Source organism: Daktulosphaira vitifoliae, unplaced genomic scaffold, assembly GCF_025091365.1.
Source record: "Daktulosphaira vitifoliae isolate Bord-2020 unplaced genomic scaffold, ASM2509136v1 Scaffold_1, whole genome shotgun sequence".
Lineage (NCBI taxonomy): Eukaryota > Metazoa > Arthropoda > Insecta > Hemiptera > Phylloxeridae > Daktulosphaira > Daktulosphaira vitifoliae.
The window spans coordinates 65,440,155-65,456,366 of record NW_026099572.1 but is presented as its reverse complement, the minus strand read 5'-3'; the positions used below and the strand labels follow the sequence as shown (position 1 = coordinate 65,456,366).

The window sequence follows — 16,212 nt, the reverse complement described above, 5'->3', positions numbered from 1 at the left end:
CCGTTACCAAACTTACGCCGTCTACAAATCTTTTAGAAACCGTCTCCAATAAATGTTCGTGATACTTCGGTTGAAATATGTCACCAGTATAGTCCGGGCCGAATTCCCATTTGTCTAATGTGTTCAATATTAAGCGGTCGTCAGTAATAATATCAGGTTGACCATTGGATTCATGGTACGGGTTAAGTGTCATGGCCAACCAGTCGAAATTTAAGTTACGATGATTTAGTGATATGTAATGATTCAGTGCAGAAATAAATGCTCCGGGAGCTTCACAGAGATGTACAGAGTTGAAATTAGCTTTGGATGTACGTTCTTGAGTAAGCAAAGAAGAATTGCCTAAGATCTCATAGAACTTACACCAAGCTTGAGTCAAAAAATCAGGACGTATATTTTTCTTAAGATGACCAATGACTAATCCAGCAGGATTCATTTTGGTCGTATGTGCATGCCATGTTTCGCTGTTGAAGTTGTCCAGTTTGTTCTTAACGAAATTCAGCTCTGATTTCAGTTCTTGAAACTTGTGTAATTGCCAAGAAGGCTTTGTAAACATACTACTCGAGCGCGGCATTCGCCAATTTGTACTAAGTACAAACTTTTTAGAGAACGCTATAGCTTTTTCGTTATGTTCGGTTTGAGGTGTCATTGTGTGAAAAAATACTTAAACTTTCTTCGTTCACGTCAAATCGCCTCCTGAGGAGAAAACTATTTATTTTATCTAAGCATATAAAAATTTTGTTTCCTAGAAACGGATTTCTGTATGTTTATTTATAAATAAAAATAACTATTGGCCTAAACTAAAATTAAATAATAATCCCACGATAAAATTTTATACTTTTAAATAAAATAATTATACTAATGTAAATAATCAACTTTCAGAGTAATAAAAAAAGAATATACTTATCAATTTTGAAAAATATATTATTATTTTTTTTGGTTACAAAAAATATTACAAAATACTTAAACAATGTAACATTTGATAAAAAACGTTATTTTTAAGCCAGCGTTTTTTAAATTAATATTTTACATAGTTAAATTATTACGGGGATTTTATGTTAAAAAGGAAGTACATAAAAGAGGTAATTGCACTTTTAAGTATTCATTAGGAGCTCTATATAAAATATACCAAAAAAATTATGTTTTTTATCAAATCATTTATTTAGTTTTATTAAAACTAAAGTGTTAATTTATTCTATCAATTTATGAAATGTTTATGTTAATTTCTAATTTCTAATATCCCAGAAAAAACGGTTTGTTCAAATTTTTTCTCAAAATTCAAGGATATTTTCGGTAATTTTGATATATTCTTTTTTAGTTTAATTCGATATTGTCGCATATCGAATTTTATTGCATATTTGCATTATATGCAAAATTGCATATAAATTTTGGCACAAATAACATTGCCTGACAGTTACACCCTATAATAGGAAAAAAATGTTGCTAATTCAGTAATATTAGACGATTAAATAAAAACAGTTCAATTTTAGTCTGTTGTACTATTGCATCTATCATGCAATTTTTTAATATATATGTATTGTATTTTTACTAGTTAATTGCAATTATGTTTTATGAGGTGTAATCAGGTAGACTGCCCATAATCAGTTTGGAATTAAAAATTTACAAATACACTGCAATAATATTACAAAAAGAGAGTACACGCTAATACCATTCCTGTACATTACAATTATTAAAATTCCTTTAATTTCTATAATATAACGAATTAATTACAATATAAACGCAAAGGGTAAAATTACACTATGGAAATGAAATGAAAAAGATATTTGGGACTCGCAAATTTCTAATAGAGCGTTTATATAAAATAATTTTTTTACAAAAAAATCATAGGTAAATTGTGTCTAAAATCATTATATTTATGTTATTTACATAGTTGCATTTAAATTGATAATTCATATCAATAAATCTATTGGCCAAATACCTTGAATATTTAAGTAGAAATCATTGACCTAAAAAACGTGTATTTATTTTGTTGTATCATTATTACTAGAATAAAATAAACAATTAACCGTTATTAAAAAGAAAGTAACACTGAAAAATAAACTCAAAATAAATATTTTTAATATAATCAGATAAAATATTTATAAAACTGATTAAAAACACACTGTCTAATTTTTCTAGAAAATTTGAAATGAATGATAAATAAATAACAGGATTACAATTAAGTGGAGTGAGAGATTTAGGATGTGAATAATTATATTTTGCAATTAAAATACTTTTTTTGTTTAGCGGTAATAGTAAAATATTGCTTATGTGCAAAATCTGAATTGATTTAGCTTTTTAAAAAGTAAGTATAAATACATATATATTTAAGAAACAATTTCAATCGATATAGGATTGAAAATAACAAAATTTATATTTTATCATAAAAAATTCAACATTTCTATTTGATAAATTACATTAATGATTTTGATAGATAGTTTTTTAGTAAATTTAAAATTCATTGTTTCAAAAATTACCTACTTTCATATTTTGAAATAGGAAAAATGAAAAGGGAGCCGTTTTAATGAATTATGACCTAAAAATACTCTGAGTACTTTGTCAAGTTTCTTAATTTAGAAAAAACATTTTACGAACTCTTTTATAGTTGATTTCTTAAATAATGAACTATATGAAGTTTGAACTTGATTATATGTTAGTTTTCTAAAACTTAAGTTCTTTATTATTTTTATTTTTATTAAAATTATAATTAAGTTTAATGTTATTTTGTTTTAAATATTATGAAAAAGAACTTTTAACTTATAAATAAAATTTATTAGTGTTGATGTTTAATCAATCTTCATATTTAATGTGGTATACTTAGTAATCCTGAAAGGAATAAATCAAAAACCGATAATTTTTCTAAGAGAATAAAAAACTGTTTCATTTCTATGTTAGCTGTATTATATATATATATACTATACAACTATACAGTAGTGTATAATACATTTTTATGATTTTTTTAAACAACATATTCATTAAGATAAGTAAAAAAAAAGTTAAAATATCCTTAATACGTCTAAATAAAGTATAATAACTATTTTATGTGGTCGATGACCAAATTATAAGAAAATTATTGAGTCATTCAAAAACATACAATCAACTACTCGTTATGTAATTATTTTTTATTTCGTATCTAAAAATTATTCTCCATTTATATTTCTATGTAATAAATCCTTATTAATGCCTAATTCTTAAAAATTGTTCCTTTAATACGCGTTAAATAAATTATGCTGTACGTTCAACGTTGATGGCAGTTGGAAAAATGAACCGTTTTGTAAACTATCAGCCTAATTTAAGACCTATTTACTATCTTAAACTAAGTAAATTAATTATTCTCGTAGTATGATTCACCATCTACAACGTGGTGACGTGAATCTACTCGAAATAAATTTGAATGCACTCAAGGCCCCATTTCTTAACCATTTGTTAATGGGTGCAATGGAAGGGAGAGAGCTGTATAAGCACATTTTTTAATTATTTATATGAACTGTATTCATAACCGTTCAGCGTTCAACGTGCGGTCAATATAGGAGCTGTGGTACACAAACAACCAACATCGGGTTGATTTGTTTGGCCATATGATCCCTGTAAATTACTGATTTTTCTTTTAGACTAATTAACGAAAATAATCAATTATTTATTTCCGTAAAAAGATTATGCAGTTTTACATTGTTTTATTTGTGTACGTGTATGTTTTATTATCATCTGTTATAAGTTACGATTTGGCGGATTTAACTTTAGTAGGGTTAGCCTCAAATCCAAATGTGGTACCAGAAGGATATGAAAATAATTATGAAAAGTGTTTGGCAAAAAGAAAAGTATTATTTGGAAATACTTGTTGGGACTTGTTAACTAAAGGACCTTGTCACAAAGGTAAGTGTTTTTTATTAATGTTTATCGTTTTGTATAAATAAATTGGATAATTAATAAACACAATCAGTAACATTATTTTTTCTAAAACAGTTTTACGAGCTTTTGAAAATTGTATCCTAAGAAATATTGCTTTAGGGAAAATAATAGATGGAAAACAAGCTGTTAGAATATTAAAACATGGTTTTATGATAATATAGATACATTCGTTAAATTCCATAGAAAAATTTAATTTTAATAGCCATAGTTGGTATAACAGCTATTTAACGGGACGTTAAACCTATCGATAATTTATGTTTATTAATTTATACTACGTTATCTTTTGTATAACTCCCATATATTATAAATGTATATTTTCTGTACTAAGATTGTTTACGCTGTACTTCATAAATTAATCGTTGGAAATTAATATAAAAATTAATCTTCTTTAAAATAGCTTAGTTTATTATTGATTATTTGTTGTTAAGATAAAAAATGATTACATTGTTCGGTGTTTTTTTATTAAAGATATCATACAGTGGTGTACACAGGGGTAAGATTATAAGGTTTTCTCCTAGAAACTAGTTCAGTTATAAAGTGGAAAGAGGCGTATCTCCCCACGGGTCAATTGTTAACCTCTTGTGAAAATTCTACCAAAACTAAAATTCTGCATATGCTACTGATATGAAACATATAGACACCAGAGTGGACTGTACTAGAATGTATATGTTTTTAGAGCTATTTATCTATAGTCCTTTAAACCAATATGAACAATTTGTGTATATATATTCTCCGTGTAGTTGGTTTGAAATACTGTAGTATTTTTCAAACACAATTGTTTAGATTATTAATTTAATGAGAATGATAATAAATAATCTTTGATCTTAGGTCTAATTCGTTAACATTTTATTATAAATTATTCCAAATTTAATATTACTATTGTAGTAGTATCAAGCAAATACTTAATAATATTTTTTATTAATACCTATTGGACAATTGATTGTACTTGAGGGAAAGATAAAACGATAAGCCAATATTTATTTTTAAATTAAGAAATTATGCTATAATATTAGTTTAATAAGTCCCAATAAAAAAATGTTATAATACGATTTTTTTTATAATAGATATTAGCTATATTTACAAGTGTTCTTACAACAAAATACACTCTTAATTACCTGAGTTTTTTTATAAAGTATCGATAGGATATATCGAACATTTTTTTTTAGAAGAGCAACCAAGTACATTGTTATGACTGATTACTTTTAGAAATTTGATTTAGACAACTATAGTATTAAAAAACAGTACAACCTTTGTCTAGTTTAGTGGTGACTTAGCATAGAGTTCATCAGTAAAAATTAAATTTTGGAAATAATTAACATCACTATTTAAAAATGAAAAAAAATTCTTTTTTAAGTATACTGAACAAACTTTTATTTTATGTATAGTTAAAGGATACAGATTATTAAGAATAATTTTAAAAATCAAACAAGAAAAATTGTTAAGGTTATGAAAATTTTACTTTATAAATGAAATTAAACATTTTTTACTCAGTTATTTTTACAAAAAAAAAAAAAAATATAGTATTTAAAAAAATATATTGATTTTGATGTAAAATTGTAGAAGTTTATATCAAAAAAAAAAAAAAATTAAGTATATTTCATGATATTTATTTTGAATGAGGTAAATTTTCTAATATATTTACAAAAATAAAGTTGAAAAAGTTAATTTTTTTGTACAAATATTGCTATTTTCACTCCTCCTATAAACAGGAAAGTGAATAGAAAAAAAATAACATATGTTTAATGGTAGTTGAATATCTAAGATTTTTTAAAAACATCTTTGTTCAGATATATTTATTTTTCAAAATTTATAACTTTTTTAAATCAAACGGTTAGGGCAATTCAAAATTTTTTAATTTCAGTTGTCATTTTATTCACGTTTTAGAAGCTAGTTGTTATTTATTACAAGTGTGATAAGGTTTAATGTTACAATAGATAGTTTGGTTATCAATTGAAAATCTGCTCAACTGATGTGTTTAGCAGAAATATATAGTTTTAATTTTTTTTACTCATTTAAAATGTAAACTAAAATCAACAATATTAATATTATTGATTTTAGTCATAATTATGACGATAATAACAACTGTAATTATCCTTTTACATCCAATAGAATTTGAATAAATAAACATTCATTCATATGGGTAATGTGTATTTTGATTTTGAAATTATGTATCTGTAATTAATTCAGTTGAATTCAATTTTGTATATTAACAACTATCTGTTTAACATATAAAATAACAATTATTCAAGACGATTTTTCTTATTGGTGTATTATATACGAGAGAAAATATTTGTCCATTATTTTTATTGTTGTTTTTTTTTAGTTAAAAATATACACAAAATTAAAAATTAAAAAATATGGACGTTCATTAATTATTTATTTTTATCATGACCGCAGTCATGGATCAGTTATTTCTTTTTGAAAATAAATAACATATTACCTTGAATTATGTTTTAATAAAACACATATTGTTTTTTATACAGCAACAAACAGCGTATAGTTAATTTTATAAAAACCACACATATAAATAGTTTTATTGTGATAAAATAATAATTATAGTAAACAGCCTTGGTTCAAAGGAATATTTTAACTATATTAATATTATGCTATTTATTAGTACCTATAATCGTAACTCACATAGTTTACTAACTTATAGCTAAGAAAGACAACGCTAATGAGAATTAAACTAGTTAAAAACTCGAGTTCAGGTATGTTTGGTATGAAATACATGATTCCAGATTGAAGAATATCTATTAATAAAAGAAAAGTTTTGCTGTTAATGAAACAACTTTGGTTCAAAAAACAAAACATCGTCCGTCTATTTGAATTGACAAAGTTACTCACTGACATAGTGTTTTCACTAATTCAGAAGTTTAATCATATTCCTACTACCTGTCTTAAAATTGTATAATCATTAAGGAAAATAATATTCTCTCGGAATATTCTATTTGCAATGGATTCTTGCTGTTATTCTCACAAAGACATTTCAATTATTCTAAAAGCTATGACTTATTTACAGAATATACATGAAATGTATTTGAATTGAAAATAATTTCCTTTGCTCATTAATTATTCAATAGCAATTTCATCGTTGTTGAATTTTGATCGTTAGTTATTATTTTTTAAAAGAGGAAAATATCTTCCAGAATAAAATATGGATTTAATGTTATTTTCAGATTGAAAGTGTTGGTTTTATGAACATTTCCGTTGAGCTATTTATCATGATTTATATATAATATTTAAGTGACATAATTTAAATAAATTTTTTTTCATCCTATTAAGTTAATAAATATTTGAAAATGTGTAACAATACATCAGTGATTAAAACGTCAAATTCATCACATAGAATCATTTGAATAACATTTAAATAATTAATAATTTACTGTACTGTTAATTCCCTTGACATAATAAAAAACTGTTACGATTGTTTTATGTAAAATAAGTTACGCCGATAGTTTAGTTTGGTTAGACATCTTTTTATTTAAAATTTTCTAGTTACTTTTTAGCTAAATAAAATTATACTCGATAATCTGTAAAAATTATACTGTTGTATGAGGATCTAAATTATGAATTTAGGTGAAATAAACTTGAAAATAAATAAAAACATAACTAATGTGATACGGCAAAACACATAGTTTTTGGGAAGTGACACAAATATATTTATTAATTACCAATTATAGTATAACCTAATTATAAATTATTCAATTGAACGTGAAAATAAATTATAAACCACAATGTACTATTTGCTTTACAAAAATTTGTATAGTGTATTTCATCAAAAATTTGTAGTAGTTTTATAGGGTCAAGCAAGGCAAAAGTAAATAAATAGGGTAATCATAAATTAATTATTTCTTTTAGAATATTCACTAGATAATACTTTAAATAAGACAATTCCAATCCTCAAGTATATAGTTATTTTTATAAGTATAAATAAAAATTTAACAATTATGTATCTCCTTTTAAATTATTTTACATTTTTACTTTTTATTTACATTTGCTTTCTTTGATCATAATATATTTTAATTGTTTTGACTTGAATTGCATTAAATTCAAAAACAGTAGACTCTAAGATACTAAAAATCACTAAATTTAAACGTTGTTAATCATACAATTATTGAAGGTATTTGACAAGTGTGAATTCCACTTTGATCATATGCATTCTTCAATAAAAATATATTGTTACATTTGAAGGTTAATTCATTATTACACTGTTTCAAATGTAACACAAAATTATTACTTAAACCTATAGACATTTTTATTTATTTAACCTTTAGTAATTATAATAAAATTATATCATATTGAAAAAATAAAAATCTTAACTTTTATTAACTATAAAACTTGAAAAACAAACGTCATTATTAATGTAAGCCACAAGTGTGTAATAACCTATAATATTTAAATTGACTTGACTTATATGTTTTCTAGAATCTTATAAATATTGTATTAAAATGAATACAAAATATGTAAGCTCGGAAAATTATTTCAAAGACTTTTATTTTTTGTTTTCATAAAAGTTCACTTGGCATAATCATCTTTGAATGATTGCTAATCGACAATTATCAACTAAGTTCATAAATTTAATATTAAATAAATTTCAAAACTTCTGATTTTCTGATAGTTAAATATTTGTTTACCTTATATTATATACTGAAAAAAAAGTTTTTCTCGTTAGAGGATCAATGTATAAGTTGAATAATTCAAAAAATACTAATTATAAATATCTTTTATAACAAAAGTTTTTAATAAGAGAAAGGATTAAATAAAAATTAAAGAGTAAAGCGAATTGCGTAGTAATATAATCCTAATGAAATAACCCAGTAAATCAAAATGTATAGATTTTATTTACTACTAAATATCTAATAATGAATGTTAGTAATATTATAAACTAAGTGAAAATTTTTTTTTTTAATATTATTTGTTGTAAACATATGTATAATGTTTATTTCTGAAAATAACAAATTAAATATAGCGTATATTATTAATTTATGTATTATTGCTTGACATGTTATAATTAGTAACAAATTTTAAACACTCACTTGAAAAATGTATTTCAGATTTTTAGTTTTATACAAAAGGTGTAGATCATAAAATATTATAACAATGTTGTGAATAAAGAATCAGACTTAATTATCCATTATTATGTGTTGTGAAAATGTATTATTATCTCACTTTTTACATAAAGAAATTTATAAAACACCCTCGCATTGATTCTACGACATTATAAGGTATTAGTACTCAACATTAGTACGAAATTGCATTCAAAATATCTCATAATATTTAAGGGTAGATGTGAAAAAAATTGTTATTAAGTCCTACGTTCTAAGTACATTTTGAACTTAAATTTTTAAAGTTTTATTTTATCTATATATCTTGTATTTTTTATATCTAATGAATCATTGAAGAATAAATTTACTCTATTAAAGATTTTTCTATTATAAGTATTTGTAGATTCATCGTCAATAAACAATTAAAAACTTGGTATTTTTTCTCAACAGTAAAAAATTTTTAAATTACCTTTTTCGCTATACTTATCATATAAAAGCTCTATTAGTTTGTATACTGCCTATAAAAAACTATATATCGGAGTAAAGACTTAGTATTATATTTTTTACTTGAAAATGAAATGTTTTTATTTTCTATTGTGCTGTTAATACTCCTTCTTAGTTGTTTAAAATTTCATTTTATGATAAAACAAAACTAATTTATTTGTAATTAATTAAACTTTTACAATACATAGGTGTATATACTTAAACAAGCAAATGTTCACCACTAATGTTCTTACTTATTATATTTTCGTTGTTACATACCAGAGAGTGGAGTATCTTTAGTTATAACAACTTTTATGTCATTCGTCAAGTTTTAACACATCTCTCTATTTTTACCGACAGCTAAAATTTTTTCAAACACCTGTTAGTAACACATTTTATTTATTTAAACAAAAAAAAGCAGTTAATAAATTGAATATATAAAATAATTTTATGCTTTTTCAAATTACAAAAGATTTTTGTTAAAATTTAAACTTTTTTCTTTTTAAATTCTTGTCATTTATTTAAATTTCAAAAAAAAAAAAAAAAATACTTTATATACTTATGTTTTAACTCAAATATTAATCTTTCATACTTAAAATTACATAAATATATATCTTTATCGAAAACAGGATTGACTAATTTATTTCTATATAATTAATTAATCTATAATAAACACCAAACAGTTATAAAAATAGCTATTTTAGTTCACATAATAAACAGTTCAAATGTATATTGTATCCAATTTATCAACTTAAAATATGGGACATATGGAACCCACTGGACCTATTCATCATCAATCAGTGTAACCACCAAAATCAGGATAGTCTTTAATGGTTCAGCTACTGCTAAATCAGAGTTATCTTTAAATGATATATTAATAAAGGCACCAAAGGTGCAATCCTACATTTTTCATATATTATAACGTTTTTTTGCAACAGATGTGACTAAAATGTACCGACAGGTTTTGCTGCATGATAGTGACTGTAACTTACTGAGAATACTCTACCGTTCCCAATCTAATGAACCATTACATGAATTTAAACTTCGAACTATTATCTATGGTACGAAGTATGTTTCATTTTTAGCTACGCGCTGCTTGTTTTAAGTAACACAATAATTGTCTTATAACAAATCCCGTTGGATAATAGCTGAAGATTTTTATGTGGATGACATTCAGTAGTGGACGTACTGAAGGAGAATGTTATGTTATTTACAAAAACCTCCGTTCATCACTAGAAAATATTGGTTTTCCTCTGCATAAATGGTGCTACAATGCCAAGGCTATTATGGATAGATTTTCAAAGGATCCTAATTTTATGGTAGAATTAAAGAATAGTGAAGTTATAAGTGCTCTTGGCTTATTGTGACAACAGTCATTGGAGATAATTTCAAATTTATTATAAAAGATTGGTTACCTTCACAAAATATGACTAAAAGAAGTTTATTATAAGATGTAAATAATTTTTATGACCCTATTGGTTTAATTTCACCTATTCTAATTAAGGGTAAAATTTTCATTCAACAATTGTGGAACTTAAGAATAGATTGTGATGAACCATTGCTAAAAGATTTAAAATCTCGTTGGATACAACTTTATTCAAATTTAAAATTGTTCAGTATTTTAATCATACCTTAAAATGTAATAAGTACTAAAATTTCTAGTATGCAATTACATAGGTTTTGTGATGCTTCACGAAATGCGTTTGGTGCTTGTATATATACAGTCATATAATGATGATGGGTTGGTCAATGCATACTTGTACATTTCTAAATCAAGAGTAGCTCATCTTAAGGTATCCACAATTTCTAGGCTTGAATTATGCGGTGCTCTATTGTTGGCAGAACTTGTGGTTGATGTTCAGAAAGAGCTAACGAAATTAAATTTTGTTATTTCACTGCAAAATGTATATCTATTGACCGATTCAACAATTTCGCTTGTCTGGATTCAAAGTCAGTATTTTTTTCAAGTCTATATTTTTAATAGAATTGGTAGAAACAATGATGTGACTATCTCTATTAAATGGCGTCACACTGTTACTACCGATAATCCTCCTAGTCTAATCACTCAAGAAGTTGATAAAAAACGGTTTGATTAATTCAAATTGAGATGGAATGGTTCTCAGTTATTATCTCAGTCTAAAGATATTTGGCCTTTGACTCTAAATTTGCTTGCATAATTACCTGAAATGTGATAGATAAAGCTAGTGTATCAACGACATAAGATAGTTCTCAATAGTTACTATTCCAATTGGATCTTTCGAGTAACTGCTTTCATTCAGTGGTTTGTTATTAATTGCAAAATGAAGAAAGGTAACGTATTACAACGTAAAACGGATCTCTTGAGTCTTTAAGAAATAAGATTGGGTCACACATTTTTGATATTAAAAACACAAAGTGAAGTGTTTTTCAGCGATATCATCATCCAAGACCAATAATCTTCTTTATGGTCACTGCTGCTTCAAATCACTTAATCACTATTATTGATAGCGATGTCCTAATTCGTGTGGAAGGAAGAATTAAAAATGCTTTTACGTTATATAATGCTAAGCAGCCAATTTTTTTACACCCTACCTCATTTATTACATGTTTGCTTTTCGAACATGATCGTCGACATTTAAGCATGTTGGTCCACAGATTTAGCTTACGCATATGCATAAAATATATTGGCTTGTACGTATTATGATTATTGCTAGAAAAGTTGTTTGGAAATGCATTCAATGTTTCAATCCAAGCCAAGGTTCAGTATCCCTTTTATGACAGCTCTTCTTCGTGAGCGAGTAACTCTGCTCGCACTGAAATGGACTTTTGTGGTTCTATTATAGTTAAAAGTAGATTGAGAAAAGTAAACTCATTCAAATGTTATGTGTGTGTTTATGTGGATGTGCACATGAGCAATATATTTAGAACTTAAATCTACTTTGAAAACAAAAGACTTTTTAGTAGTGTTTTATCGTTTCATTACACAAAGGCGACAATGTTCAGAACAATTTAGTGATAATGGAACTGGTTTTATTGAAGTTAATCAAATATTACTAGACCGATTCAGAGCTCTACAAAAATGTAAAAATTAAGTCATTTTTTTGTTAATCTTAGTATTACGGGCATTTCATAACCCCATCTACGTTTATAATATTCACGTACCACAAACTGATGAGTCAGTGTCAGTCGGCCATTTTGTTATAAAAATGTCATGTTTTCGATTGAAAAATTCAAGGTTAGAAAAAATTAATTTTTTTGATTCTTTATCAATTTTTTTTTTTTATTACTATTCATTGTAATTCTTTAGACGCACACTTTTTTTGGTATTTTTTTTTTCAGTTCTATTGTTGTCATTTTATTGGTTGTGCTACATAGCACACGACATATTCGGTAACTATCGTTTACACGATTTCAAATCTTTAATCAATTTGTGGTGTCCTGTCATAAGTTGTCATCAAATTCCTGTTTGAATGTTTCATTGCGAGGTTCTTTGTCGTTGTATTGTGGGGTAGTTAATTATCATGTTGGTGTGTTAGACAGTTATCAAAACATAGTTTAAGTAACTTATAGTTTACTTATAATTTATAAAATATAGTTTAGAGTAAGGTTTCAAAGTTTAAGTCTATTTCATAAACTTGTATTCATAAATTTCAATGATATCTTAAGAGCATAAATAAAATTGTTGTTACTTTAAATTATTATTTAATCTCATTATCTTTTATGTTCAAATAACTGCCGTAGTTTAAAAACTTGTTATTTTTTAGTAAAATTTTATATTGTAAATTGTTATAACTTTTTGAAAATTTATGGATTAATATAAATTTTTTTGTAAGTATTTCATTATCTAATTAAGGTGTTACCAATAGGTGACTTCCTTTAATGTTATTAATGTCATTAATTAAAGTGTCAAAAAAAAAAACTTATTGTAAATTTAAATTGTACAGATGGTTTTTATAATAAAAAAAAAGGATTTCATACACATTATTTTCATTCGATATACTTCTTTTAAAAATTAGACAATTTCCTTATATAAAGGGTGACCACAACTTGAAACATATGTTAAATTAAAACATATAATGTTTACAATAAGTTAAAAAAATATTACATGAAACTTTAATTTATAGACATAAACGACCTCAGGAGTTTAACAAATAATATTATTCTGATGTTAAAAAAAATTATAATTTTTTTATTATTATATTTTGTTATATCAATTTTGTCTATATTTTGGATCAAATAATATAGTTCTATTAGAAAGGGAATAATTACCCTAATTAACCTTCTTAAAATATATATATATATATAGAAATGACTTAAGTATCAGAAAATATATTTGCAACTTTTAATTTCAATCCAATATGTTAAAAAGGAAGAGGGTGGCCCTTTTCAAAAAAAAAAAAGTTCTAGCTACCAATGTCTTATGATAGAGGGTCATATTGATATATAGGTGATTTTTTTATAGCTCTGGATAACTACTCGTAGCCATTCGATTTCTCTTAAAATAATAACTATATTAAGAAAATTCTTTTTGGTATTTGTTAGTTACCTATATTTCTCGATTTTTCAATTATAATAGTTTTTTTAATTCGTCCTTTAAAACCATGAAAACCTCTAGTATCTACTTTACATATGACTTCTTTTATTTATTGTTATTAAATTATTAATAATGAAGATTTTTGAATACTCGTATTTATTGTGCAATTTGTGTGGTGTACAAAAATTTTTTTTAATTTTAGGTCAGTGGTTAGTTATAAACCCTGATGGTTTAGATGATACCAATCAACCAATTAAAGCGCAATGTGTCAGACGCCGATGTAGTGAAGGAGATGTTTACTGGCCATTAGATGGATTCTGTCACCGAATGAATGAATCGTCAAGACAATTATGTCCTAACCAAAATACCCGATTGGCTGTCGATGCTTATGGTGAGGGTTATTGCAGGTGTTCAGATAACATGGCTATGCGCTACGCACGTGTCGACGAACAACTCAACACAGCTTGTTATCCTGTTTACACTCAAGGTCCATGTCGCCTGGGCTATGTAGTAACTGAAACGCAAGGACCTGGGTAAGGTTTTCATTTATTCGGAAAATTTATCACGAATGCTACATATTAATTATTTGTAGATAATCAAATTAAGTATAACAAAACAATATGAAAACTTTAACGTTGGATTGCACAATTTTTTATTATTACTTTGTATTAAACTATTAAGCTTTTAAATGTTCTGAGACTTTTAGAGATTTTTGGTGAAAAAATTTGGAAATTGAAATTTGTAAATATGATAACAACAATTTGAACTTGTAGACCATCTTAATTATTTTTAAAATTTGATTTTTAAATTTTGTTGTTTACTCATAACATTTGTTCATGAGTATATTTACAATATATATATATATATATATATATTGTAATATATACATTTCAATTACACTGTTGAATGACAATATTATTTTTCCATAAATGTATATTTATTTTATTATTTGTTATAATATTTATACACTTGAACGAAAATTATTAATAAATAATGCCACTAGCCAATTAGTTTATATGGTTTTCTATAATTTTTCATGATATAAATTTATTTTTAAATACTAGTATCCTAAGTGTACATAAACAATTAAAGTATTTTATAACATCGACTGTAAAATATATACTTAAATATTTACTTTGTGATTTAAAAATTATTTGTTTATAATTTAAAGGTTTGGAAATTGTACTGTAGACACATGCATGTCATTAACGCGATGGCGATGGGCCCCGATATCTTTAAACTCACCCCAAGCTCCATGGACCAACGGACGGTGTTACGAGCTGTACACCAATGGACCGTGTCCTAACAATGAACAATTCACAGTCCTTCTAGACAGCAGAAAACCAGGATGCAGTCAACGGCAAGCACCTTTGAATTTGTTCAGTAGCATGCCAACTCGATGCGACATGGACCACAATGGTGAATGTGTAGATGCTGTTCAATTATCCAACACCACAACTGCAGATTATACAGCACAACTATTGATTTCAGCGATTCGACATAAACGCACAAAGAGAAAATGGACATACAGTTAGCCTTAGATGCATAATGTTCGAGCAAACTTGTTGTGCTATAATATTACCCAGCATGGTATATCCTTAGTCATTTATTTATGTTATCAGTTCTATTCTAAGACTACAAGGGACGTTATACGAAAATTAAAACTAGCTGTTATGAATAAAGTATTTGTTTTTATATCGCATGAGTCGATACACGTGTAATAATTATTAAATGTATTTTTTTTATCTATGTAATTTATTATTAAATTAAGTTACATTGCGTGTGATGTATAAGACTTAGTCGATCAAGTCTTTATTGGTAAATGATACTATTGACAGTATAATGCATTCATTATTAATCTGTATCAGTAAATAGCACAGAATTGACGTATAAAAATATTCTTCTTAATTTAACAAAAATATCAATCATAGATTCAACTATAATTGTTATATTGATTATACAGTCTAACAAGATATTTTAAATTCTATATACAGAGTGATTTTTTTATCATAACCCACTCAATTACTTGCAGAATAATAATAATTTAAACATTTTTTTTCTTTATTATCTTTAGTTACACATTATTCTTGAATTTTTAACTATGTAATACTTTTTAAGTTCATCCCTTATGCCTTGGAAGGGGGTCAACTTTGTTTTTTTAAATGGTAACACATATTTTTAATTTAATAAAATGTTTGAGTTTTTAATTTGAAAGTAAATGGCATTTGAATTTTTAATATAACTTTAACACATGGGATTGTAAAT

The 16,212-nt window shown here is 25.4% G+C and overlaps 2 protein-coding genes across 9 annotated transcripts in view; one reads left to right on the top strand and one right to left on the bottom strand.

Annotated features, from left to right (window-relative positions):
* LOC126896244 (nose resistant to fluoxetine protein 6-like) overlaps positions 1 to 16,212 on the bottom strand; it is a 173,506-nt gene that overhangs the window by 27,041 nt on the left and 130,253 nt on the right. The gene's annotated exons all lie outside the window — the stretch shown is intronic.
* LOC126896261 (uncharacterized) overlaps positions 3,475 to 16,212 on the top strand; it is a 162,240-nt gene continuing 149,502 nt past the window's right edge. Inside the window, exons 1-3 of one of the 2 annotated variants that reach the window (XM_050668904.1) lie at positions 3,479 to 3,870; positions 14,150 to 14,480; positions 15,119 to 15,692. In XM_050668904.1, the coding sequence (XP_050524861.1) occupies positions 3,654 to 3,870; positions 14,150 to 14,480; positions 15,119 to 15,482 (912 nt within the window). In that variant the 5' untranslated portion in view covers positions 3,479 to 3,653 and the 3' untranslated portion in view covers positions 15,483 to 15,692. Of the gene's footprint in view, positions 3,871 to 14,149; positions 14,481 to 15,118; positions 15,693 to 16,212 lie in introns of those variants that run through there. The other variant, XM_050668905.1, reaches the window with a different exon arrangement.